At 42.2% G+C, this 26,262-nt stretch overlaps 1 protein-coding gene across 1 annotated transcript in view; it reads left to right on the forward strand.

The window, feature by feature from the left end:
• The first annotated feature begins 355 nt into the window (after positions 1-355).
• LOC129703188 (endothelin-converting enzyme 2-like) overlaps positions 356-26,262 on the forward strand; it is a 311,584-nt gene continuing 285,677 nt past the window's right edge. Inside the window, exon 1 of the mRNA XM_055645376.1 lies at positions 356-838. Within this exon, the coding sequence (XP_055501351.1) occupies positions 806-838 (33 nt within the window). The 5' untranslated portion in view covers positions 356-805. The remainder of the gene's footprint in view (positions 839-26,262) is intronic.

The following is a 26,262-nucleotide window of genomic DNA, read 5'->3' on the forward strand; positions in this document are numbered from 1 at the left end:
TCCTCATCCTGCAGGTTACAATGTTCTGTGTTATAATGCAATCTTCACATTAATAATAGCTGTGAAGCATTTACATATGGATTTTAATATAGAGTTAGTAATCCTTAGGAAAAAGGTAAGCTTAGTTTATTGAAATGGTGATGATGTTGGGACATGGCAGATAGTGGGTTCGATATCACTGCTCTGTTGGTTTAACTGAACAGTTGCAAATTATTTTGTCAGAGTGTCAGATTGAACTTGCTTATTTGTAAAATAAAGCAAAATATAGCATATTCGCCCGGTGCTAATATAGCAGTTGACTTCACCCTTGACCGAGCTTTGTTCTATCAGTGTCATAAACCTAATTAGCGATCGACCCCTGGTCACTTCAACTAATATGTCTCAACCTCATCTGAATTTAGCACCCAGCTTTCGTGACGATGAATTCAATGCAAAATCCAGCTGCGTTTTCATTTGAATAAATGATGCAGATTAAACCACAAATGCCTTTGCCACACCTGATCTTGCCGGCTCCTTCCCAGCCACAATAGATTTCTTGTCATAGTAACCAGTGCGCAATATGTGATTGGAAGAGCACCTCAGCAGACCGCTGGGCCTCCAAGGCGCGGCCATCCTCATTCTGTGCACCCTATTTTCACTCATCAGCAGCACGTCGCCGTTTTATTTAATATCTATTTATTTTTGTATATATAATAGATGCTAGCCCACATCTCGCCGGGAGCAATTATACCAGAAGCCATGCCACTGACTGATGTTTACATCGCTGGAATGCTAGTGGCTTGATAGATCAAGATACGTCTCCAGGATGAACGTTGCTCTACAAAATCTCAACGATAACGTAAGTTCCAACCGGGCTTTCTGGCACCTTGTATGTGATGTGATAGACAATGTGAATGGCGCGGGCTATAGCCATTGTGAGATCGTGCATGCTAAAGAGTAAATCACTCCCGAAAATATCCGGAGAAATAAAGCGCATTTCCAGCTGCCCGTTGATCTAGCAAATAATTTGCCGCGTGTAAATAATGCCGATGCACAAAGATGCCGACGAGGTTTAATGGTACAGTACAATTAACACTGACAGGTCTGTTGTTTATGCTTTGGGCATGAAGAGGTACCTTAATAATTCCGTTTTAAATTCTACTTTTCACACAAACGATGAAGGTCATTGTTGTCAACCATTGGACAAACGGAATAAGTGTTTTTGTAATTAAATTCTAATTTGTAAACAATACCGTCGATCATTTTTTGCTGATCTTGTTAATCCTATGTACAATAGATTGATCTCGATCCGATGTAGAGAAATATAAGGTCTAGTGTCAATTTGGTTTTACATAAATCCATACAGATGCCGTTCAAAACGATAATAAATAATTCAAATAAGCATCTTAATTACATCCCATGTATGTGTATAAACGAATCTAATCAGAAAGTCTGAGGTTAATGGGCTTGGGATAAATAGACGTGTTCCATAACAGTCATCTTAACGTTGCATTTATTTTGCATTAATGCCTTTGGGAGCGCTCTGCTCGCCTCTTTCCTGATCCAATGTGTTTTTCAGGATAGAACTCGCCTCGTAAAGTGAAGGTGGGCTCAAAAGTTGCATGCATTTTTAATTTGTGTAACAGGTTACCACTTCCATGGCTGCCATTTCATTGCCATTTGAATAAAAATGTTAGCTTTCATTGCAAAAGGATTTGAGTATAGGAGCAGAGAGGTTCTACTGCAGTTGTATAGGGTCTTGGTGAGACCACACCTGGAGTATTGCGTGCAGTTTTTGGTCTGCAAATCTGAGGAAGGACATTATTGCCATAGAGGGAGTGCAGAGAAGGTTCACCAGACTGATTCCTGGGATGTCAGGACTGTCTTATGAAGAAAGACTGGATAGACTTGGTTTATACTCTCTAGAATTTAGGAGATTGAGAGGGGATCTTATAGAAACTTACAAAATTCTTAAGGGGTTGGACAGGCTAGATGCAGGAAGATTGCTCCCGATGTTAGGGAAGTCCAGGACAAGGGGTCACAGCTTAAGGATAAAGGGGAAATCCTTTAAAACCGAGATGCCTTTTTTCACGCAGAGAGTGGTGAATCTCTGGAACTCTCTGCCACAGAGGGTAGTTGAGGCCAGTTTCATTGGCTATATTTAAGAGGGAGTTAGATGTGGCCCTTGTGGCTAAGGGGATCAGGGGGTATGGAGAGAAGGCAGGTACGGGATACTGAGTTGGATGATCAGCCATGATCATATTGAATGGCGGTGCAGGCTCGAAGGGGGCCGAATGGCCTACTCCTGCACCTAATTTCTATGTTTCTATGAATCACAAGACTGACTGACTGTCCCTGTAATATAAAGACATTCTAACCTTGTATTGTATTAATGTAATTTGGTTGCTTTTTTTTTGCTCAGAATAAAAACACAAATAATAACAATTTGGTTACCTAGATTTTCAGAAAGCCTTTGATAAGGTGCCGTAAGAAGATGAGAGCCCATGGTATCAAAGGCAAGATACTAGCATGGATAGCGGGTTGGTTCGATGGCAGAAGGCAAAGAGTGGTAATAAAAGGGGCTTTTTCTAGTTGGCTGCCAGTGACAAGTGGCGTTCCGCAGGGATCGGTGCTGGGGCCGCTACTCTTCAATGTATATCAATGATTTGCTTGAGGAGATTGAGGTTTTGTGGCCAGTTTGCAGATAATACGAAGATAGGTGGAGGAGCAGGTAGTGTAGTGCAAGCAAGGACTCTGCAGAAGGACTTGGATAGATTGGGAGAATGGGCAGAGAAGTGGCAGATGGAATACAGTGCAGCAAAGAATGGAGTCGTGTATTTTAGTAGTAGGAATAAAGGCATAGACTGTTTCCTAAATGGGGAGAAAATTCGGAAAACAGAGGAACAAATGGACTTGGGAATGCTAGTGCAGAATTCCAAAGAAGTTAATTTGCATGTTGAATCGGTAGTAAGGATGGCATTTATTTTGAGAGGACTAGAATACAAAAACAGGGATGTAATGCTGAGGCTTTATGAGGCATGGGTCAGACTGCATTTGGAGGAGTGTGAGCAGTTTTGTGCCCCATATCTGAGGAAGAATGTGCTGGCACTGGAGAGGGTCCACAGGAGGTTTATGAGAATAGTCCCAGGAATGAATGGTTAACATATGATGTGCATTTGAAGGCACTGAGCCTGTACTCGCTGTTTTTTAGAAGGATGAGTGGGATCCTCATTGTAACATACCGAATAGTGAAATGCTTGGATAGAGTGGATGTGGAGAGGATGTTTCCACTAGTGGGAGAGTCTAGGACCAGAGGTCATAGCCTCAGAATAAAAGGACGTTCCTTTCGGAAGGAGATGAGGACAAATTTGTTTAGTCAGAGGGTGGCGAATCTGGAATTCATTGCCACAGAAAGCTGTGAGACTTTAAGGGACAGATAGATTTTTGATTAGTACAGGGGTCGTGTTATGGGGAGAAGGCAGCAGAACGGTGTTGAGTGGGAGAGATAAATCAGCCATGATTGAATGGCAGAGTAGACTTGATGGGCCGAATTGCCTAATTCTGCTCGTATCACTTTTGAACTTAATCATGCAAAGGTAAGCATTTCTCAATAGTCCATTTCCAATTTTGAAAAGATATTGCAAATCATTATTTCATTTATTATACTTTCCATACATGAATTATCTGCTCTTTAATAGGAGCATCTTGAATAGTAAATAATTACCTGGTTGTCACAAAAACAGTATTGCAAAAACAGATAGGTGTGGAAACAATTTAAAGCTTGGGGAAATGGCGTATGATTTTTTTCTGGTTTGGGGATAAGCATGATTTATTTCTATAAATCCAACATTCTTCACAAATGTTTCAATATTTGAAACATTTCCATGTCTATCCATAAAAGGAAATATTTTATTTTATAATTTGTATTGTATAAATTGATGGAAATATTAATTAATTTATAAACCCTAACAAATAACAGTTTTAGATTTTTTTGAATAACAGCTATAAATTCATCATGATTGTGGAAATAGAGTGTACAAAAACATTTTATCCTCTTATGAAGCTCCATTTTACTGCTTTCAAAATGGAGCTTCATTGTAAAAATCACTTGAAACTGGATGATAGCCTGGAAATTATGTGTGTAAATCCAACGACAACAATTCATATGGCTTCTTTACTGGGTGTGGTGGGGTCGAGTGGGGGTGGGTGGAGGGGGGTGGGGGGGGGTGGGGGTGGAAAGCATAATTTAACAAGGGAGATTTTAGGGGTAGGGGCAGATAGTGTTGATGGGGTAGCATTCAGAAATCAGAGGTACAAATGGACTTGAGAGTGCTGGTGCTGAATTCCCAAAAGGTTAATTTGCAGGTTGAATCTGTGGTAAGTAAGGAAGGCAAATGCAATAGAGTCATAGAGTGATACAGTGTGGAAACAGGCCCTTTGGCCCAACTTGCCTACACCGGCCTGCATGTCCCAGCTATACAAGCTACACCCAACTACACGAGTCCCACCTACCAGCATTTGGTCCATATCTCCTCCAAACCTGTCCTATCTGTCTAACTGTTTCTTAAATGTCAGGGTAGTCCCTGCTTCAACTACCTCTTCTGGCAGCTTATTCCATACATCCACCACCCTTTGTGTGAAAAAGTTACCCCTCAGATTGCTATTAAATCTTTTCCCCTTCAACTTAAACCTATGTCCTCTGATTCTTGATTCACCTACTCTAGACAAGAAACTCTGTACATCTATTGGATCTATTCCTCTTGTGATCTTGTACACATCATCTTCCTGCGCTCCAAGGAATAGAGTCCCAGCCTCCTCAATCTCTGTCTATAGCTCAGACCATCTAGTCCTGGCAACATCCTCGTAAATCTTCTCTGTACCCTTTCCAGCCTGACAACATCTTTCCTATAATTGTGCCCAGAACTGAACACAATGTTAGCATTGTTGGCATTCATCTTGAGGGGACCAGAATATGAACGCAGGGATGCAATGCTGAAGGGCCTGTCCCACTGTACGAGGTAATTCAAGAGCTCTCCCGAGTTTAAAAAAAAATCAAACTCGTGGTAAGCACGTAGAATGTACGGAGCGGGTACGTCGGAGCTCGGGATGTCTCTTAGCGGCTCGTAACGCTAACGGCAGGTACTCGGGGAAACGCGGTAAGCTCGTGAAGACTCGTGAAGATTTTTCAACATGTTGAAAAATGTCCACGAGAGCCTCGAGTACCTATGAGCGACTATTACCGTAGTTCTCTGAGTTCGAATCGGGGAAAACTCGGAAGAACTCTTGAATTAGCTCATACAGTGGGACAGGCCCATGAGTCTTTATAAAGTGCTGGTGAGGCCACATTTAGAATATTGTTAGCAGTTTTGAGCCCCATTTCTGAGGAAGGATATGCTGGTGTTGAAGAGGTATCCCAGGGATGATTGGGTTAATGTATGAGGAGTGTTTGAAGTTCTGGGTCCATACTCGCTGGAGTGTAGATGAGGGGGATCCCATTGAAACCTACCAATAATAAAATGCCCAGAGTGGACATGGAAATAATGTTTCCAGTAAAAGAAGAGGCAAGAACCAAATGACAGCCTGAGAATGAAAGAACTTACCTTTAGAACGGAGATGAGAAGGAATTTCTTTATCCAAAGGGTTGTTAATCTGTGGAATTTATTACTACAGATGGCTGTGCAGGCCAATACATTGAAAAGCGGAAGTTTACACTTTCTTGATTAGAAAGGGTGTCAAAGGTTATGGGGAGAAGGCAGGAGAATGGGGGTGAGAGAGAAAAATAGATTCGCCAAGATTGAATGGCGGAGTAGACTCGATGGGCTGAATGGCCTAATTCTGCTCCTATGTTTATGGTCTAATATTAGGCCTGATGATGAAAGGGTTAGGAAGAGATTTAAAGCAGTGCTTTAAATGAGAAAACAAGTTAAAGAGGTGGAGAAGGCTCAAAAGGGAATACTTTGGGGAAAATAGATATTTTTCATTTTATATATCATTTTTTATTGAAATAAAATCTTGAAAGCAACCTATTAAAAAGCAGTGCTTCAATAGAATGAATAAGCCATATTTTTAATTTATATAAACGGAGGAAATTCACCCAATAATATAGCTGATAAAGAAGTTATGCTAAATATGTGAAACTAAGCAAAGAGAAATATTGCTAGAGAATTCATTCCAATAATGTTCTATCCATTCCAGTAGCATATTATGGATTTTATGAATATAGCACCTGCTGCAATGATAGACTAGTAGTGGAATGGTACAGGAAGTTCAGATCCCAGGTGATGTCGTACCTCTTGAATGCTGTTGAATCTCACCCCATCAGAATATTATGGTTTGTAGATGATTGAATGCTTTGAGGAATTTGGAGATGCAGTATAATAATCAGCCTATGACCAGCTTTTGTATTTATGTTTGTTGTGGTTCTTGCAATTAGCATTCTCATTAACGGTAGCATCAAGGATGTTACTCTGTGTTTAGTATTGCCATTGCTATCAGGAGAAGGTGATTAGACTCTCAGATGTTGAATATATTCATTGCCTAACACTTACGTGTTGTGAACATAGTTGTCATTTATCACAGGCAACTTAGTTGTCATATATCATGGAGATAGAAAAGAAGTAGTAGTAGAGCTAATAGGACGGTGTTTCAATCCCTGTAATAAGTCGGCACTCTTGCTATTTGCAGTGGGATTGGAGTGGTGAAAGGTAGGGTAGGTATGTCATGGGGGTCATCAGGTAGGCACCCTCCTTCTTTGACGTTTCAGTGATAAGCCCACAACATCTCCAGAGAGCTCAACGGTGATACCTGGCATCTTAATCCCAGGATATTACTGCAGAAAATCCAGACAGTATTGCTTTGGATGAATTTAAGAAGCAACAAGGGGCAGAACAGATTGGTGTACATGGACGCACAAATAGCAATAATAATGTAGAACAAATAAATCAAAACATTAACAAGTATAATCATTAGTGATTTGAATCTACACATAGACTGGACAAACCAAATTGGCAGTAAAAGTGCAGATATAGAGTGTATAAGAAATTAATTTCTTAATATGTATTTTAGAAACATAGAAATTAGGTGCAGGAGTAGGCCATTCGGCCCTTCGAGCCTGCACCGCCATTAAATATGATAATGGCTGATCATCCAACTCAGTACCCCGTACCTGCCTTCTCTCCATACCCCCCTGATCCCCTTAGCCACAAGGGCCACATCTAACTCCCTCTTAAATATAGCCAATGAACTGGCCTCGACTACCCTCTGTGGCAGAGAGTTCCAGAGATTCACCACTCTCTGTGTGAAAAAAGTTCTTCTCATCTCGGTTTTAAAGGATTTCCCCCTTATCCTTAAGCTGTGACCCCTTGTCCTGGACTTCCCTAACATCGGGAACAATCTTCCTGCATCTAGCCTGTCCAACCCCTTAAGAATTTTGTAAGTTTCTATAAAATCCCCTCTCAATCTCCTAAATTCTAGAGAGTATAAACCAAGTTTATCCTGTCTTTCTTCATAAGACAGTCCTGACATCCCAGGAATCAGTCTGGTGAACCTTCTCTGCACTCCCTCTATGGCAATAATGTCCTTCCTCAGATTGAGGAACTATTGAGAGAATAGGCTATTTGGGACAAGTATTGTGTAATGAGAAAGTGTTAATTGAAGATCTGACAAGGAGCTTGTACAGATTAATGATCACATTTATGTAACGTAGTGTTACACATACAATTGCTGAAGCACAAACGATTGCAGAGGCTGGAATTTCAAGGACTGTAAAGAGCCTGTCCCACTTGGCGATATTTTTGGCGACTGCCGGCGTCGTATCAGTGTCACCAAAAGATTTTGAACATTTCAAAATCCAGCGGCAACAAAAAAAAATGTTGCGACACTTGAAAAAACACTGCACGGGGGTCACACGTCATCACGCCCCGTCATTGTTGCATCACACCGCAAATTTTTCAGTGACCTGATATGTCAGTCAATGATGCCGGCAGTCACTGAAAAAATCGCCAAGTATTTCCATTCCTAATAGTAACATGCTGCTTATCCTTCGCTGACACATAAAAGAACCATTAGAACAGTAGAGATCTTGAATATTTTAATAACTACATGTTATAGTATCGCCCACACTCTTTACCAAATGACAAAACATAGTTAATTAAAGCAAGTAGAAAAGTAGGCCAAAGGAGAAACTAGCCATATGCAAAGATGAGCTGGAATTACAACACGAGACAACATGCACAGTAAACTTTATACATTGAAGGCAAAAATACATCTTGCATTAAGCAACCAGTGAAATCAATCCTCATAGGATTATTATAATTGTGATCATAAATTTGTTCCATATTTTGGCATCCAAAAACTCAATTCAAAAAGTGCCTCTCCTGAAAATTGATTAATCAATGACAGATATCCCCCAGAAGTTAATTCATCTTGCAATGACTCTGTCATTGATTGATCCTGGAAGATTCTGTAAAGCTCACTGTGGCTAGAATGTCTGGACTTTTACCCAACACTAATTTGACTCAATATGTGCTGCTCAGCAAATCTTTGCTGACTGAAGAATTTGGCAATTCCTCTAACAAATGCCATGTTCTTCTGTTGTGATCGGCTTGTAATGGGAGGTTATCGCAAATACATCAATGACGCCTGTGCTAAAGGCACGCCACTCCTCAAAAGCCGTTTTCAATTTCACTGGTGGTGTCTGTTAGCTGAATTTCCTTTACTATTAAGGATTGTGGGAATACATTTCAATCAGAATTTCACCAGACAAGAATTATTTTTAATCTGGAAGCAGAACAATATCACAAAACTTGCATTAATTTTTTGTCCAAATTTATGATCACATTCCGCCAACGAGATCCCACTACTGGCCACATCTTCCCATCTCCTCCCATTTCAGCTTTCCACAGAGACCGTGCCCTCCATAACTCCCTGGTCAATTTGTCCCTTCCCACCCAAACCACCCCCAACCCTGGGTACTTTCCCCTGCAACCGCAGGAAATGCAACACTTGTCCCTTTACCTCCCCCACCCTCGACTCCATCCAAGGACCCAATCAGTCTTTCCAGGTGAGGGAGAGATTCACCTGCACCTCCTCCAACTGCATCTGCTGTTCTAAGTGTCAACTTCTCTGCATCGGCGAGACCAAGCGCAGGCTCGGCTCAGTCCGTGTTAGCCAACCTGATCTCCCGGTTGCTCAGCACTTCAACTCCCCCTCCCATTCCCAATCTGACCTTTCTGTCCTGGGCCTCCTCCATTGCCAGAGTGAGGCCCACTGTAAATTGGAGGAGCAGCACCTCATATTTCGCTTGGGTAGTTTACACCCCAGCGGTATGAACATTGACCTTCAATTTCATGTAGTCCATGTAGTATAAATTGTTTTTTTTACAGGGACACCAAAATAAACATAATTAATGCTCCATACCTTGCCTTTCTTTTGTTTTTTGGTTCAATTCTTGATCAAACCCCACAGCATCCCTACTGTAGAAATAATGTGCATCCTTTTCCAACCGAGAGCCATCATGCCATTTGCTGCACAGGCCATGTTTGTTTTATCTTTGTGGAACTTTTTGATATCCTCAAATTATCCTTGGCATGATTTAAGCTGTTTTTTAAAAGCCATGCAATACAAAATTTGAGAACAATTCTGTTCATCAGGTACTCGAGCAGTCTGACAATTTAGTGACAATACAGGGTCAAGAGAGGGGTATGTAAGGTAAAGTAGAATTTCATCAATGTTGCGTTTTTGGATGACGAATCTAAAGACCAGCACATGGTTGTGAAATATTATAGTTATAAAATATTAAAGTTATATTCTTGAGAGACTTGAGAGGTTAATGCTGTGGTTATAGGAAAATAGCTCTTATGGATGATTCTCTGACTATAACTGGACAGATAAGAATGGGACCAAATAAGTGTTGTCCAGTGGGAAGGCTTTGGACAAGGATCTTGAGATCAATATTATCAGAGGCAGCAAATTAAATTGTGAAGTATGAGGAGGAATAGATTACTTTAATCACCATCTCATGTGACTGTGGTTAAGGCAGTTTTAATATAGTACCATGGGTGGCAAAGAGGGATTGACAAAGGAGCTCTGGGAAGGATAGGCATAGATTTAGGCGAATTATAACACATCTAAGGACTTTGTAGAGGGAAAAGGGAGTGGAGATGGTGTAGTTATTTGCTGTGACCAAATTATTTTTTTAGGACAGATTGCTGTATGCATTTATTTCAAGCGAGAGTTCTGACAGTGAAGGCGATATAGTCTGGCATGTACGACTGGGACTTAATTAACTGTTACAGATCCTGGCTAAGGAAGGGACAGGACTGGCAGCTTAATGTTTCAGTGTACAGGTGAGGTAGAGATGGGAGAAACAGAGGAGAGGATGTTGCTTTACTGACTAAGGAAAGCATCATGGCAGTAGCCTGAGATAACATCACTGATGGTTCGTTCAGAGAGGCTATATGGGGAGAGCTGAGAAATAAAAATGGGCTGATCATCTTGTTGGGAGTGTACTATAAGCCTTCAAATAGTCCATGAGACTATTTCTGTGCTGCGGAATGTGAGGTGCTGTTCTCTAGTTTGCGTGTAGTCTCACTCTGGCAATGGAGGAGGCCCAGGACAGAAAGGTATGTGTATGTGTATATATATATATATGTGTATATGTATATGTATGTATATGTATATATATATGTATATGTATATGTGTGTATATATATATATGTGTGTGTGCGCGCGTACGTCCTCTCCCCCCCCTTTCTTTCCCTCTCCCCATCCCCTCCCTCTCTCCCCCTCCTCTCCCCCCCTCTTCTCTCACCCTCCTCCCCCCCCCCTCCCCCCCCCCCCCCCCCCCCCTCCTCTCCTGTCCCCCCCTCCCCTGGCCTCTCTCCTCTACCCCCTCTTCCCCCCCCCCCCCCCCCCCCCCCCCCCCCCCCCCCCCCCCCCCCCCCCCCCCGATTTGAGTTTAGGTGCAAGAGGTCCTACTGCAGTTGTACAGGGCCCGGGTGAGACCGCACCTGGAGTATTGTGTGCAATTTTGGTCTCCTAATTTTAGGATGGACAATATTGCTATTGAGGGTGTGCAGCGTAGGTTCACCAGGTTAGTTCCCTCGATGGCAGGACTGACATATGAAAGAATGGGTCGACTGGGCTTGTATTCACTGGAATATTTGAAGGATGAGAAGGGATCTTCAAGAAACGTACACAATTTTTAAAGGATTGGACAGGCTAGATGTAGGAAAAAATGTTCCCGACGTTGGAGTCCAGAACTAGCAGTCACAGTTTAAGAATAAGGGGTTGGCAATTTAGGACAGATGAGGAAAACCTTTTTCACCCAGAGCGTTGTGAATGTGAAATTCTCTGCCACAGAAGGCAGTTGAGGCCAATTCACTGGATGTTTTCAGGAGAGTTAAATTTAGCTCTTAGGGCAAATGGAATCAAGGAATATGGGGAAAAAGCAGGAATGGGGTACTGATTTTAGATGAGCAGCTATGATCATATTGAATGGCTTGGAGTTCCGAATGGCCTGCTTCTGCACCTATTTTTCTATGTTTCTGTGTATTTATGTAAATAGTTATAGAAATATAATATGTGATAGAAATCAAAGCAACAAGTATGGCAGACCATTAAAAAAAAATGTCCTAATTTTCTTGACATAAAAAATCTCCTGCAATTGAAACATGCATTTACTCCAGAGTTTCAATACAAAAGTGATTATATGTGGTCCCAACATTTCATGTTAAGCATAAGTAACGAATTACCACTGTTGATGATTTACATGTGCTGTACTTATTAATTACATGAAACGTATATCTGTGCAGTAAAAATGTCAATATCTATATTTCTAAAAGTCTGATCTTGACTACTTCCTGTTGTTCTGTAAATTGATTTTAGAAAAAACGCTGCCACTTACGGCTGTGATTTTTGACCGTCTTACTCAGAGTCCCTGTCCGCTGAGCAGGACAAGAGGATTTTTCCCATCAATGAAAATAAAAGAGTTATTCGTGTTTAAAAAATGTTGAGATTCTCTCTCCTGAAGGCCATGCCCCTTCTGGAGGGACTATAAAACCTGGAAGTGTTGAGTGCCTGTCAGTCTCTTGAGACTGCTAAAGTTGCCTTGTCTAATTGAAAAGTTGGTTTGAGAATGCTAAAGTCGCCTTGCCTAATTGAAAAGTTGGTTTTAGAATGCCTTGCCTAATTGAAAAGTTGGTTTGAGAATGCTAAAGTTGCCTTGCCTCCTATATAATTAAAAGTCTAATCTTGACCACTTCTTGTTTGCGCTGTATATTAATTTTAGGTGCCGAGGGTTTTTCCCCATTGATGAAAAATAAAAGAGTTATTAGTGTTTAAAAAATGTTGAGGTTCTCTCTCCTGCCAATCACGCCATGAAGGACACGCCCCTTCTGGTGGGAGAGGGGAGGACTATAAATCCCAGAAGTGTTGACGTGGCGCAGTCTCTGCAAGATGGAGGAGGGAGAGGTCACGACTCGCTGTCTTTGGTGGCCTTGCACCCTGCTTGAAATTGTATGAAACGGCACTTGAATTTGGTGGCCTTGCACCCTGCTTGAAATGGAATTTTAAGGAATAGCTGTGTGTCAACTGCCAGCCCACCAGCCGTGAGTGAGTGAGCTGCCAGCACAACAGGCTTGAGTGACTGAGCCACCAACCCAAGAATCCATTCGACCCACAATGTCCATTCTAGCCCTCTGGAAACCAGTCCCTTCAGCCCACAACATCCATACTAGCGCTCCAGAAAGCACCCATCCCACCTCCATTTGCCACCAATATTGGAATTGGCGGAGAGATGGAATATTGCGTTGGGGGACCAGCCCTCCCCTTGTGATGCTGGGACCCACTTAGTCTAGTACACTAATATAAATTCACTGAATTTCCCTGTGACTGTGTGGGTTTTCTCTGGGTGCTCCGGTATCCTCACATATTCCAAAGACGAGCACGTTTGTAGGTTAATTGGCTTCTGTAAATTGCCCCCAGTGCATAGGAAGCAAAAGTGGGATAACGTAGAACTAGTGTACATGTTATTGATGGTCGGCAAGGACTTGGTACAGTGAAGTCCTGTTTCCCCACACTATCTCTGTATCTCACTTGCTCTTGGACAGCCCCAAATCCTGCTGGATCTCCCAGTTGCTAACCATTTTAACCCCTTCCCATTCCCATACTGACCTTACTGTCCTGGATCTGCTTCATTGCCAGAGTGAGGCCACATGCAAACTGGAGGGAAAGCATGTCATATTCCACTTTGGCATGCTCCAACCCAATGGTATATTTGGTTTGGAGATACAGCATGGAAACGGGCCTTGTGACCCACCGAGCCTGTGTCGACCGGCGATCATCCGTACACTTGTTCTATCCTAACATCAGGGACAATTCACAGAAGTCAATTAACCTACAAACCTGTGCTTCCATGAACATTGAATTCCCCAATTTTAGGTTTCCAAATTAGAAACTCCACAGAAAATGGGGGCAAAAGCATTCCCAATGTTGCCCTCATCCTGATAGCTACTTTTATCTGTGGCTGCATCAGGCAGTATATAGACCCAAGGTAAGTGGGCACTAAGTGTGATTAACAGCTGAGGTTCCACCTGTCCCAATTGTTGCAAAGCACGGGACTGGTACAGATGCCACGCAATGTGCCAGACGGCTGGAAATTACCATACCACCTGTCTGTTGTGGGAAAGGTTCTTCCAGGTCAACACTTTTGAGCAAGAAGCCACCTGGCAGTGGTCAGCACGGAACATCCAGCAAACACGGCTGGACAATGGTTCCATAGATCCTGTGGCAGGGTTCCCTGAGCAGACTGCTCCATTCAACTGGCAAAATACCTCATTGCCACATCTTGCCACAAGCTCAAACCCCTTGCTTGACTAGCAGTATGATTGGCCCTCCCAAATACTTACTGTACCTTTGGAGTCTTCCTACTGATGCACGCAGTCCTTGGGACGGCGGCTACGGAGGGGAGACGGTTGCCCACTGGATGATATGTAACATAATTAACCTCATAAGATTTCACAGAGCAGAAAAACATTTGAAGATGAACATAAAAGGCTGGAGTAACTCAGCGAGACCGGCAGCATCTCTGGAGAGGAATGGGTGACGTTTCTTCAGATGAAATCTGATTCCATCATAGATGAGGCCCTCACTAGTGTTTCCTCGATATGCTGCAGCTCTGCTCTTCCTCACCCAACAGGGACAGAGTCCCCACTAGCCACATCTTCCCATCTCCACCCCTTTCCACAGAGACTGTTCCCTCCGCAACTCCCTGGTCAACTTGTCCCTTCCCACCCAATCCACCTCCTCCCCAGGTACTTTCCCCTGAAACCACAGGAGATGCATTGCCTGTCCCTATACCTCCCTCCTCGACTCCGTCCAAGGACCCCGACAGTCCTTTCAGGTGAGGCAGAGATTCACTTGCACATCCTCCAACCTCATCTACTGTATCCACTGTACCAGGTGTTGAATCCTATATATCGGCGAGACCCAGTGCAGGCTCAGTGATCATTTCGCTGAACACCTCCGCTCTGACTGCCTAAACCTACCCGATCTCCGGGTAGCTAAACACTCTAACCCCTCCCATTCCCGCACGGACCTTTCTTTCCTGGGCCTCACCCATTATTCAGAGTGAGGCTCAGCACAAATTGGTGGAACAGCATCTCATATTTGCTTGGATAGCTTACACCCCAGCGGTATGAACATGGACTTCTCCAACTTCAAGCAACCCTTGCTTTCCCTCTCTCTCCATCCCCTCCCCCTTTCCAGTTCTCCGACCAGTCGTACTGTCTCCGACTACATTATCTCTGTTTGCTTTGTTGTTACTTTTTCCCAGAAAATTCTACATTTTCCTTGATCGCCATTCCCTTTGTCCTGTTTTCACACCTTACACTTCATTATCTATGTACCTCCCTCTCCCTGACATCATTCTGAAGAAGGGTCTTGACCTAAAGGTCAACCATTCTTTCTCTCCAGAGATGCTGTCTGTCCCGCTGAGTTCCTCCAGCATTTTGTGTCTGCCTTCGGTTTAAACCAGCATCTGCAGGTCCTTCGTAAACAATTGAAGACTCAGCTTACAATAAAAGAAACCTTTCTCAACTTACTTTATAGTTGCTTATTCTTTTCTCACAAATGACATTGTGTACCGTATCACTGAGGTCAATTGAAAATTGGATACAGTTTCATTGAAATGAACAGGGAATAGGTTACAATGTTTTTAAATTGAGCAAGGAATTGGTACTGTTTCATTGAACTGAATTGAGAACTAGATATAGTATCATTTAATTAAATTGGGAATTAGGTCCAATATTTCTGAACTAAACCAAGAATGGAGTTTTCTGTATTGAAAATTTGATATAGTTTCATTAAACTATGTAAAACAAAATTGGTACAATATTTTAGAAATTGGTAGTTTTTATCACTGAACGGAATTGAAAATTGTATACTGCATTATTGAACTGTGTATGATATTGGGCATAATATTTTAGAATTAAACAAGCAATTTTGGAAGAGAATGGGCTAATTAGGGATGGTCAGCACTGCTTTGGACTCAGCAGGTCATGTCTTACTAACTTGATTGAGTATTTTGAGGAGGGGACAAAAATGATCGAGGTGGGGAAAACGGTGGATGGTGTCTCCATGGATTTTAACAAGGCATTTGATAAAGATCCCCATGATATGTTGATCCAGATTAAGATACACGGGATTAACAGTGACTTGGTCATACGGATTCCTAACTGGTTTACTGATGGAAGACAGAGGGTTGTGCTTGAAGCTCTGATATTCAGGCTGGAGGTCTGTGGAACGGTGGCACAACGGTAGAGGGAAGACACTAGCATGGATACAAGCATGGATCCAACGACATTGCGGAAAACAAGAAAGGAAATTGCGGGAGCCCTGGTTGAAATTTATCAGTTATCCTTAAATACAGGAGAGGTGCCGGAAGATTGGAGGGTGGCAAATGTTGTACCTCTTTTCAAGAAGGGGCTGCAGGAAAAATTCTGGGAACTATATGCTGGTGAGCTTAACGTCTGTAGTTGGAAAGTTACTGGAGAGTATTCCGAGGGATAGGATATACAAGCATTTGGATGGGCAAGGGCTGATTAGGGATAGCCAGCATGGTTTTGTACGTGGGAGGTCGTGTCTCACAAATCTGATTGATTTTTTTGAAGACGTGACCAAAAAGGTCGATGAGGGCTGAGCTGTAGATGTTGTGTATATGGATTTCAGTAAGGCCTTCAACAAAGTTCCGCATGGTAGGTTGCTCTGGAAGGTTAGATCGCATGGGATCCAAGGAGAGATAGCTGAATGGATAGCAAATTGGCTCCATGGAAGGAAGCAGAGGGTGATGGTGAAAGGTTGCTTCTCAGACTGGAATCCTGTGACTAGTGGTGTGCCTCAGGGTTTGGTGTTGGGCCTGTTACTGTTTGTCATCTACATCAGCGCAAGATTAGCAAGTTTGTTGATGTTTGGGACGTCAAACAAGGACAGGACCCACACAGTAAATGGTAGGCCTCTGGGTAGTGTTGTAGAGCAGAGGGATCTCAGAGTATGGTTCAGGGGTATGGTTCCTTGAAGGTCGAATCACCGGTAGATAAGGTGGTCAAAAAGGCTTTTGGCACATTGGTCTTCATCAGTCAGAGTATTGAGTATAGAAGTTGGGAGGTCATGTTGCAGTTGTATAAGAAGTTGGTGAGACCACATTTAGAATATTGTGTTCAATTCTGGGCTCCATGTTATAGGAAAGATATTGTCAAGCTTGAAAGGATTTATAAGGATGTTGCCAGGATTAGAGGGTGTAAGCTGTAGGGAAAGGTTGAGTAGGCTGGGTCTCTTTTCCATGGAGCGCAGGAGGATGAGGGGTGATCTTTTAGAGGTGTACAAAATTATGAGAGGGATAGATCAGGTAGATGCACAGAGTATTTTGCCCAGAGTCAGGGAATCTAGGGCCAGAGGACATAGGTTCAAGGTGAAGGGGAAAAGATTTAATAGGAATCTGAGGGTAGCTTTTTCACACAAAGCATGGTGTGTGTATGGAACAAGCTGCCGGAGGAGGTTGTTGAAGCTGGGACTATCCCATCATTAAGTTGGACAGGTACATGGATAGGACAGGTTTGGAGGGATATGGACCAAGTGCAATATGGTTGTACAGGGAATGGAGGATATAGATTATACGCGGGCAAGTAAGTGTTAGCTTTGGCATCATGTTTGGCACGAACATTATCGGCCGAAAGGGCTGTTGCTAAGTTGTATTATTCTATGTTCTCTGAATTAGGTACTGTATTATTTAAATGAATTGAAAATTGAATACATCATCATTTAATAGAGAGATTAAACGAGTACTTACCAGTACGAAGTTTGATCTGTATTTTATGAGGAGTTACGATGAGGGATTACGTGAAGAACCCACCCATTTTTTTCATTTCATTTCATTTCAGTGCGCAGGCGCGGCATACTTCCAAGCAGCGGTGTGGAATCACAGGTAGACACAATATATGAAGTAAAGATAGTAAAGATTAAAGAGACATCAGCTCGAGTTTGATCCATATACTGAGGGTGGGAGCGGAGGGCACGTAATCCCTCATCGTAACTCCTCATAAAATACAGATCAAACTTCGTACTGGTAAGTACTCGTTTAATCTCTCTATTTTACTTCGGAGTCACGTGAGTGACTACGTGAAGACTTCAAAGATCTGTGATTTCAAACCGTGTAACAGCTATATCACTCGCTGCCGAAGTTATCGAGGGAGGAAGTGGTATCTAAAGACCAACGAATCTGTTTGTTTTTTGAAAACAAAAATGTTTATTAAACAATAACAAAAATAGCTCCCTTGGGCTTAAAATGATAAGTTTGCAGTTTCTAAAATTTTCTCTGCAAACAAGTCTTTCTGCATCAGCGGTTTATGATAAAATATCCGGAACGTTGATTCCCTTGACCATCCTGCTGTGCTTAGGATGTGGTCGATGGGAACATCCATCCGTTCCGCAGCTGATGTAGATGCTGCCCTGATAGAATGGGATTTAAAAACATCAGTGTTAATCCCTGCAGCTTTCAGGACCTGTTTTAACCACCTGGATATAGTTTGGCTGGTTACCCGTCCAAAAGGCTTCTTGTGGCTGACCCATAAGGCTTTTTCACTCCCTCTAAGTGTATGGGTTGTGTCTACATAGTTGTATAAATGGGTCACTACACAGAGCCTAGGTTCTGGAGGGTAGGCCCGGAAGATTAATGGCGAGTTGGACATACCTGGCCTGCTTTGTTTAACTAACCCCGGCATAGTAAATGTGATGCAGTCTGGGGTAGTTACCATGTTGTCCAGTCGTAGTTGATGTAGTGACTGGACCCTTTGTGCAGAGACGAGCGCCATTAGCATGAGGGTCTTGAGCGTGGATTGCTCTAGACTGAGGGATCCCACCGGTGGCCATCCTCTGAGGTGTGATAGCACGACACTTATATCCCATACATGGGTATACCTGGGTGTAGGGGGTTTGATATTGTAAATCCCCTTGAGGAGTTTTATGACTAGCGGGTGGGACCCGATGCTATGGTGTCCTGTTGGCATAAGATAAGCAGACAGGGCACTTCGTGCTGCGTTGACGGCACTGTAGCTCATCTTCTGGTCATGGTGTAAATGGGCCAGGAACTCCAACACGTCCGTGATTGTGGCTTTCTTATACGACGTCCCTGCATCCAAGCAGTACTGCTCCCATTTCTTGATGTATGTCAGGTACTGCTTCTTGGTTGAGTCTCGCAGGGATGCCGACATGGTGGTGATTGTTCTTTCTGATAAACCCAGTTCCTGGTAAGGCCTGGTTAAAACCTACAAACCAGGAGTTTTAATTTTTTATGGCATGGATGACTTATGCCGGATACTGGGTGAGTCAATAGCTGTGGATGACTGTTAAAGACCATAGGTGACTCTACCACCATGTCGTGAAAGACTGGGAACCATGGTTGGGTAGGCCAGTCGGGTACGACCAAAATACCTGAAGCAGAGTCTGACTGTATTTTCTGGAGTACCCGGCTGATGAGGCAGAAGGGAGGGAAAGCATAGAAGAAGAAATTTCCCCAATCCAGCGTGAAGGCATCTACCGCTGCTGCCTCTGGGTCTGGTTCCCAAGCCACATACATGGGTAACTGGTGATTCAATCTAGACGCGAACAAATCTATATCTGGCGTTCCATATTGCTTAGTAATTTTTGCAAATATTTTTGGATGTAACATCCATTCGATGTTATCATTGAATTTTCGTGACCTGGTGTCTGCCACTGTGTTTAGCTTACCTGGTAGATAGGCAGCTGATAGCCAAATATGTCTCTCGACACACCATTGCCAGATTATATTAGCCAATTTGTCGCATGATACTGATTTTATGCCACCCATGTGCTTGATGTAGGCCACCACCGTTGTGTTGTCAATCATTAACCTAACATGCACGTGCTGCATATTGGATGAATATGCTTTTAGCCCATAAAAGGCGGCCAGCATTTCCAAATAATTTATGCCTAGTGAGTGTAGTAGCGATGTCTCGAGATTAGTCCATCTGCCACCTGTGCTGGATATAGAGTTAGTAGCTCCCCAGCCTAAAGCACTGGCATCGGTCGTGATGACTATGTTAGGATTAGTGATGGCAATGGGACTGTAACTGTGCCAAATATTTTCTGACCACCACTGAAGTTCTGATATGGCCTCAGTGGGTAAATACATTGTTCGGTCATAATGCCCCCTATTTTGGTGTAGTGCATGTGTCCTTGCTCTTTGTAAATTTTGGTAATGCAAGGGTCCATATTGTGCAGCTGGAAATGCTGCTACAATACTCCCAATGACTCTGGCAACATGCCGGATCCTTGGTTGTGTATTTGCGATTAAATTGTTGCATGCTTGCGCTAATGCAACCTTTTTATCCCTTGGCAGAGTAACAGTCATGTGGGTAGAATCGATGGTGAAGCCTAGATAGTCCATATTAGTTGACGGCTTCAATTTCGATTTATCTGGGTGTAGAACAAATCCCAACGTTTCAAGGAGTTGTTTAGTAGCTGAAACTGCTGCGACAGCTAGTTCCTTGGTTCTCCCCATTATGAGAATATCGTCCAGATAAGCCATGACTAGGTATTTTTGTTCTCTCAATATTTTCATGGCTACTTTAAGAATTTTGGTAAATAATCTGGGAGCTGTTGTTAACCCATTGGGCAGTGCTCTATATTGCCATAGTTGCCCCATCCAGATAAATTTCAGGTATCTAAAATGATCCTTGTGAATGGGTACTAAATAGTAAGCATCTTTAATGTCTATGCTTGCCATGAAGTATCCCTTGGAGATCAGTTGTCTGGCAATGACAAATGTCTCCATTTTGAAATGTTGATACTCAACAGATTGATTTAGTGATGTTAGATCAATGATGATGCGACATCCACCATCTTTTTTGGTTTTAATAAATATATTTGATACAAATTCCAATGGCTCATGTCTGGTCCTTTCAATGACTCCTTTAGACATGAGCCTATCTAGTTCAGCCTGTCCTTCCTCCTTCTCTAGTTCAGTGGGAAGGAATACCCTTTGGGGTATATGCTGAACCGGCGGTATTATGCCTGTTTTAAATTCAATTTTGTATCCACTAATACTGTTGAGTATGTATTGGTTGTTAGTGATAGTACACCAAACATGTTTAAATAATCGTAAACGCCCTCCTGTTAGTAAAACACCCTTGGTTATTGTATGTTGACAGGAACCAGACCCACCTACCTCCATGTTCATTTTTGGGAGCGTCTTCGTTGGTGGGTTTGGCTCGCGGGCGTTTTTGTTGGTGCTGTCACGGGGCGGCGTATCTTCCCACGGCTCCGCTCTGGGCCCCTCTCTAAAAAAGAGCTATGGGGGTAGTGAGGAGCGGTAGCCAGGCTTTCACCAGTCCGGTATCTGCTGGTGGATGCCGAGGGGTGCTGCCAACTGGGTGTCTTCGCCCTGCTCGGCGCTGGTCCTGCCCTCATGAGGCCTACTGGTTTGGCCGCCTCATCAAGTTCTTTGAGCCTTTTTCCCAGGTCAGCCCCAAATAGCAGCGCCTCTTTCTCTGGCGCAGGAGCTTTGCAAAGCCCCGCATATTTGGGGTTGAGGGCAGGCCTGATGTTTTCCCGCCTTAAGTTGTTCATCTCAAAGTGGGTGTTACACATCAGAGCTAGGACATCCTGTTGAGGTGTAGTGAGGTCCGTGTGCTCTGCGGACCGAGCAAAGGCGGTGATGGCAGCGGTATGGAGCTTCAGGATGCGCTGCATTTTCAGCTCTTGGCTCCTAATATGTTGGCCTAGCTGGCTCCATATCTGGCCATTGACGGTCTTAACCCGCAGCGCCTCACAGTTCTCGGGTGCCGTGTATGTCTCGAGAGCCTCCTGGATTACTTTTTCCTGGAGAGGCTTGTTGGATAGCCGGTTTATGCTGGCCGCCATTTTTGGGGTCAGCATTCTCCCGGCCTTCGGGGGCGCCGCATACCTGTTGACCACACCCAGCAGCTCTTCTTCCTCCTGCTCCCCTGGCATACTTGTGCAGTCGTCCGCCTGCCCCTGCGATAAGCCAGCCCAGTCCTGGCCTCCCTTGCTGACCTCAAATAAGGAGGGAGCAGAGGGGTAAGGTGACGGTTTGGAGGAGGCCTCAGCCCGTCCTCCCTGGAGATGCCTTGCCTGCATCTCCTGCTCGAACATTTGTTCGAGGAGCTGCCTCATGCAGCTTAAGCGGCTGTCTCCCCGTTTAGCCGGTGGAGAATGTTCCCGTTCCTCCGACGAGTCAGAGACCACCGGCCGGTCCGTTTTACGGGTGGATTTCCTCCCTGTGCGAGGTGTTGAAGTCGGCAGCACAGGGAGCGGCTCGGGGTCGGGTGTACGGGAGCGCTGAAAATGCTCCTCTGCCGCCGGTGGCTGCCGCCCAGATGTCGACCCTTCCTCGGGGGGAGTTGGGCAGGCAGTCCGTTTGCTTTGTCGCTTGCGGGTAGCCATGCTAGCGACTCTGTAATACAAAAGACTCACTTACCTGAGGTCTTGTCTTTTATCCTGCAGCTGGAGAGCCTGGCTCCAGCTGCCGCCGCTGTTGCGCTGCTGGCGTAATGCCGCGCCTGCGCACTGGGTGGGTTCTTCACGTAGTCACTTGCGTGACTCCGAAGTAAAATTAAGCACAAAATGAATTGAACAGGGAATTTAGTACTGTATCATTTAACTGAATAGGGAATAGGGTTCCCACGTATTGTGAATTGGGCATTGCATTGTTGCACCAAATTGATCATAGTTTTTGGGATAATTGATCTGGGATTAATATGATATCATTGACTGGAACTTGGAATTAGGTGCAGTATTGAGAATGATAGCAAACCTTATCTAGGTTACATATCGTTTGTATTCATCTATTTTACTTTTTCATGTCCTTTCCTCAGAATGTACGACCAAAAACTTCTCCAAGCGTGATGCTGAGGAAAACCCTGTTTCACACCCTTGTTCTCTGATGCATGCCAACAAAAAATAGTCCAACATCACTATGCATCTTTACTGAATTAATAGAATCTCTAACCCACTTAAACATTTACATTAAAAGATATAATGGACATACTGTGCTAAAATATCGATCACTTGATTTAAGTGATTTGATTGGAATGCTCATATCTTGGTCTTTGCTAATTTTATGGTGTAAGTAAAGTACTTTTACACCATAAGACATTTTGCCTATTTCTGAGCTATCCATCTCTCGAATGCGTAACGCTGCGTGCAGCTGCCGTTTCCTCGAGTGCAATCTCCCTGCATGGCGAGCGTTGAGTGTGATGGCGGGACCTGTGCATTACCTCGCAGCTGATTGGATCAGTGCAATGAGCCGGGAAAAGGAAGGCTCTCCTCTCCTATTGTGTTAGAAGGAACTGCAGATGCTGGTTTAAACCATAGACAGAAAAAGCTGGTGTAACTCAGCGGGTCAGACAGCATCTCTAGAGAAAATGAATACAGGTAGACGTTTCGGGTCGAGACCCTTCTTCAGTGGTATATATCATTACTACAATACAGTGCACGTTCCATTCCTTTCCTTTGAAGGGAAGGATGTTTCCATGGATGCATGTAATCGCTGGATTACACTGAATATCAGTCTGAAGAAGGGTCTCGCCCAGAAACGTCACCCATTCCTTCTCTCCAGAGATGCTGCCTGAGTTATTCCAGCTTTTGGTGTCTATCTTTGGTAAAAAACAGACTATCTCCTGGGAAAATAGCAGAGTGCAAGAAATATTATTTCCCATTTGAGCAAGTGTAACGTAGCTGTATTTACTAGACCTGGAATGCTTAGGGACGTATAGAGATGGGAGGTGTAGCAGAAATCGTGGTCGCATTGGTGATCATTTCCCAATGTTCTATAGATTCAGGATCAGTTCCTGTGGATTGGAGGGTAGCTAATGTCATCCCACTTTTCAAGAAAGGAACGAGAGAGAAAACAGGGAATTATAGACCAGTTAGCCTGACATTGGTGGTGGAGAAGATGCTGGAGTCAATTAATAAAGAAGTAATAACGGCTCATTTGGATAGCAGTAAAATGATTCTTCCACGTCAGCATGTATTTATGAGAACTTATGTATTTAAAGAGAACTTCAGCGGATAGAACAGAAGATAAAATTACTAGAACTGGACAATGCAACTGACCCAACCATAAATAAACATAATAAGATAACTTTACTGAAATATAAAGTCAATAGAATATTATCGGCTAGAGTAATAAGATTATTCCAAATTACAAAACAAGCTCACTTCAAATTTGGGGATAAGCCACATAAACTGCTTGCGAGGCAACTGAAGCAACGAGAAAAGGAAAAAACTATTACAAAAATTAAATCGGACAAGGGTGAGTTTCTAACATTGCCTAAGGATATTAATAAGAGGTTTGCCCAATTTTATCATAATTTATACACATCCAAAATAAAGACAGATGTAAGTAAAATTACAAATTTTTTAGATAATTGCAAGCTCCCAAAATTGGATAGTTTAGAACAAGAGCAATTAGGAGCACGGATTACTAGTGAAGAAATAAAACAAATAATAAACTCATTGAAAAATGGGAAGACCCCAGGACCAGATGGCTTTAGTAATGAATTTTATAAAAGATTTCAGGAGTCAATTGTACCAAGATTATTTAACTTATACACGCAGGCTTTTACTGAAAATAAACTACCAGAAACCCTAGCAGAAGCAACAATAACGCTTATACCAAAAAAAGATAAAGATTTAGATGAGCCTGGTTCTTATAGAGCTATATCACTTCTAAATACGGATCAGAAAATTTTAGCAAAGATTCTAGCTAGAAGGCTAAATAATTATATTAACAATTTAATAAATACGGATCAAACGGGATTTATACCCAAAAGACAATCATTTAATAATTTGAGAAGGCTTTTTAATATAATGTACTCTCATAAGAAGGACAATGAAGATATCTCAGTGGTCACGTTGGATGCAGAGAAGGCATTTGATCAAGTAGAATGGCAGTATTTATACAAGGTACTCCAAAAATTTAATATGGGAGAGAATTTTATTAGATGGATTAAACTACTTTATGATAGACCTACGGCAAGAATATTAACTAACAATACGCTATCTCCAAAATTTTACTTATCAAGGGGTAATAGGCAAGGGTGTGCCTTATCACCATTGCTATTTGCCCTTATGATAGAACCGCTGGCCGAAAGGATTAGAAATCACCCGAATATTCACGGATATAACAGTAAGGACTCAAAGAATAAAATTTCATTATACGCTGATGATATGCTTTTATATATTACTAATACACAAACGAGTATACCCACCTTATTAACACTAATTGAGGAATTCGGTTCTTTTTCAGGATATAGAATAAATTGGAATAAAAGCGAAATTATGTCTTTAAATCCACAGGACTCGAGACACTTACTAAAATTCCCCTTCAAAATTGCAACAGAAAAATTCAAGTACCTGGGTATTCAAATTACGAGTAGACACAAATCATTATTTAGTGCCAATTTTACACCACTATTAAATAAACTGAATGATACGATTAAATTTTGGAAAACGCTTCCACTCTCATTGATAGGTAGAATTAACGCTATAAAAATGACTTTCTTACCACAATTAATATATTTGTTTCAAGCGATCCCAATATATATTCCAAAATATTTTTTCAAAAAATTAGATTCCACTATCACTAATTTTATATGGGACTACAGAACACATAGAATTCAACGAAAGCATTTGTGCAAATCTAAAGAAGTTGGGGGTTTATCATTACCTAACTTTATATATTACTACTGGGCAGTGCATATTAAGAACATAATATACTGGCTGGATAGTTCCACTCAGCAGTTGGAGTGGATAAGAATGGAGAAAGAGGAGTGCTATCCGCACGATATAGGAACGATCCTGCTCTCACCGATAAAATTGAATAGTATAATATATAAGAAGAACCCAATTATTCACAATATAATAAGAATTTGGAAACAAATAAAAGTATCCTTGAAATTAAATAATTTATCAGTACTAACTCCACTATTGAACAACCCCGCATTCAAACCTTCTCTCATTGACAACACATATCAACAATGGGATAGACTGGGGATTAGGAAAGTAGGGGACATGTATGAAGTGGGCAAACTGTTATCATTTCAACAATTAAAATTAAAATTTAAATTGAAGGATAATCAATATTTTAAATATATACAAGTATGTGACTTTATGAAGAAATATACACATAGATTTCAAACTATATTTTTAGATCCTTTAGAAGAAGCAATGAATATTAAGGCTGATTCACAAAAATTAATATCATACTTTTATAATAATATATTAAATAGAGAATCACCCTCAACAGAAGCATTAAGGGAAGATTGGGAACAAGAGTTAATGATAAAGATCTCGAAGGATAGATGGGAAAAGTATTTGATGAATACACATAACTGTTCTATTAATGCAAGACATAATTTAATTCAATTCAAATTATTACATAGACTATATTATTCAAAAACGAGGTTGAATAAATTTTATCCAAACGTCTCTCCCAGATGCGATAAATGTTTGTTTCAAAACGCTAATATAACACACTCATTTGCTGGATGTACAAAGTTGAATAAATTTTGGAGTGATATATTTGATATATTTACAAAGATTTTCAAGTCAAGAATAGAACCTAAAACGGAATGGATTATATTTGGAATAATAGGAGAAGATACCAATTTAAATAAAGATCAAAATGTTTTTTTTAATTATGGGTTAATAATTGGAAAGAAATTGATACTTAAATTTTGGAATAAT

This window comes from Leucoraja erinacea, chromosome 14 (genome assembly GCF_028641065.1).
Source record: "Leucoraja erinacea ecotype New England chromosome 14, Leri_hhj_1, whole genome shotgun sequence".
NCBI classification, from domain to species: domain Eukaryota; kingdom Metazoa; phylum Chordata; class Chondrichthyes; order Rajiformes; family Rajidae; genus Leucoraja; species Leucoraja erinaceus.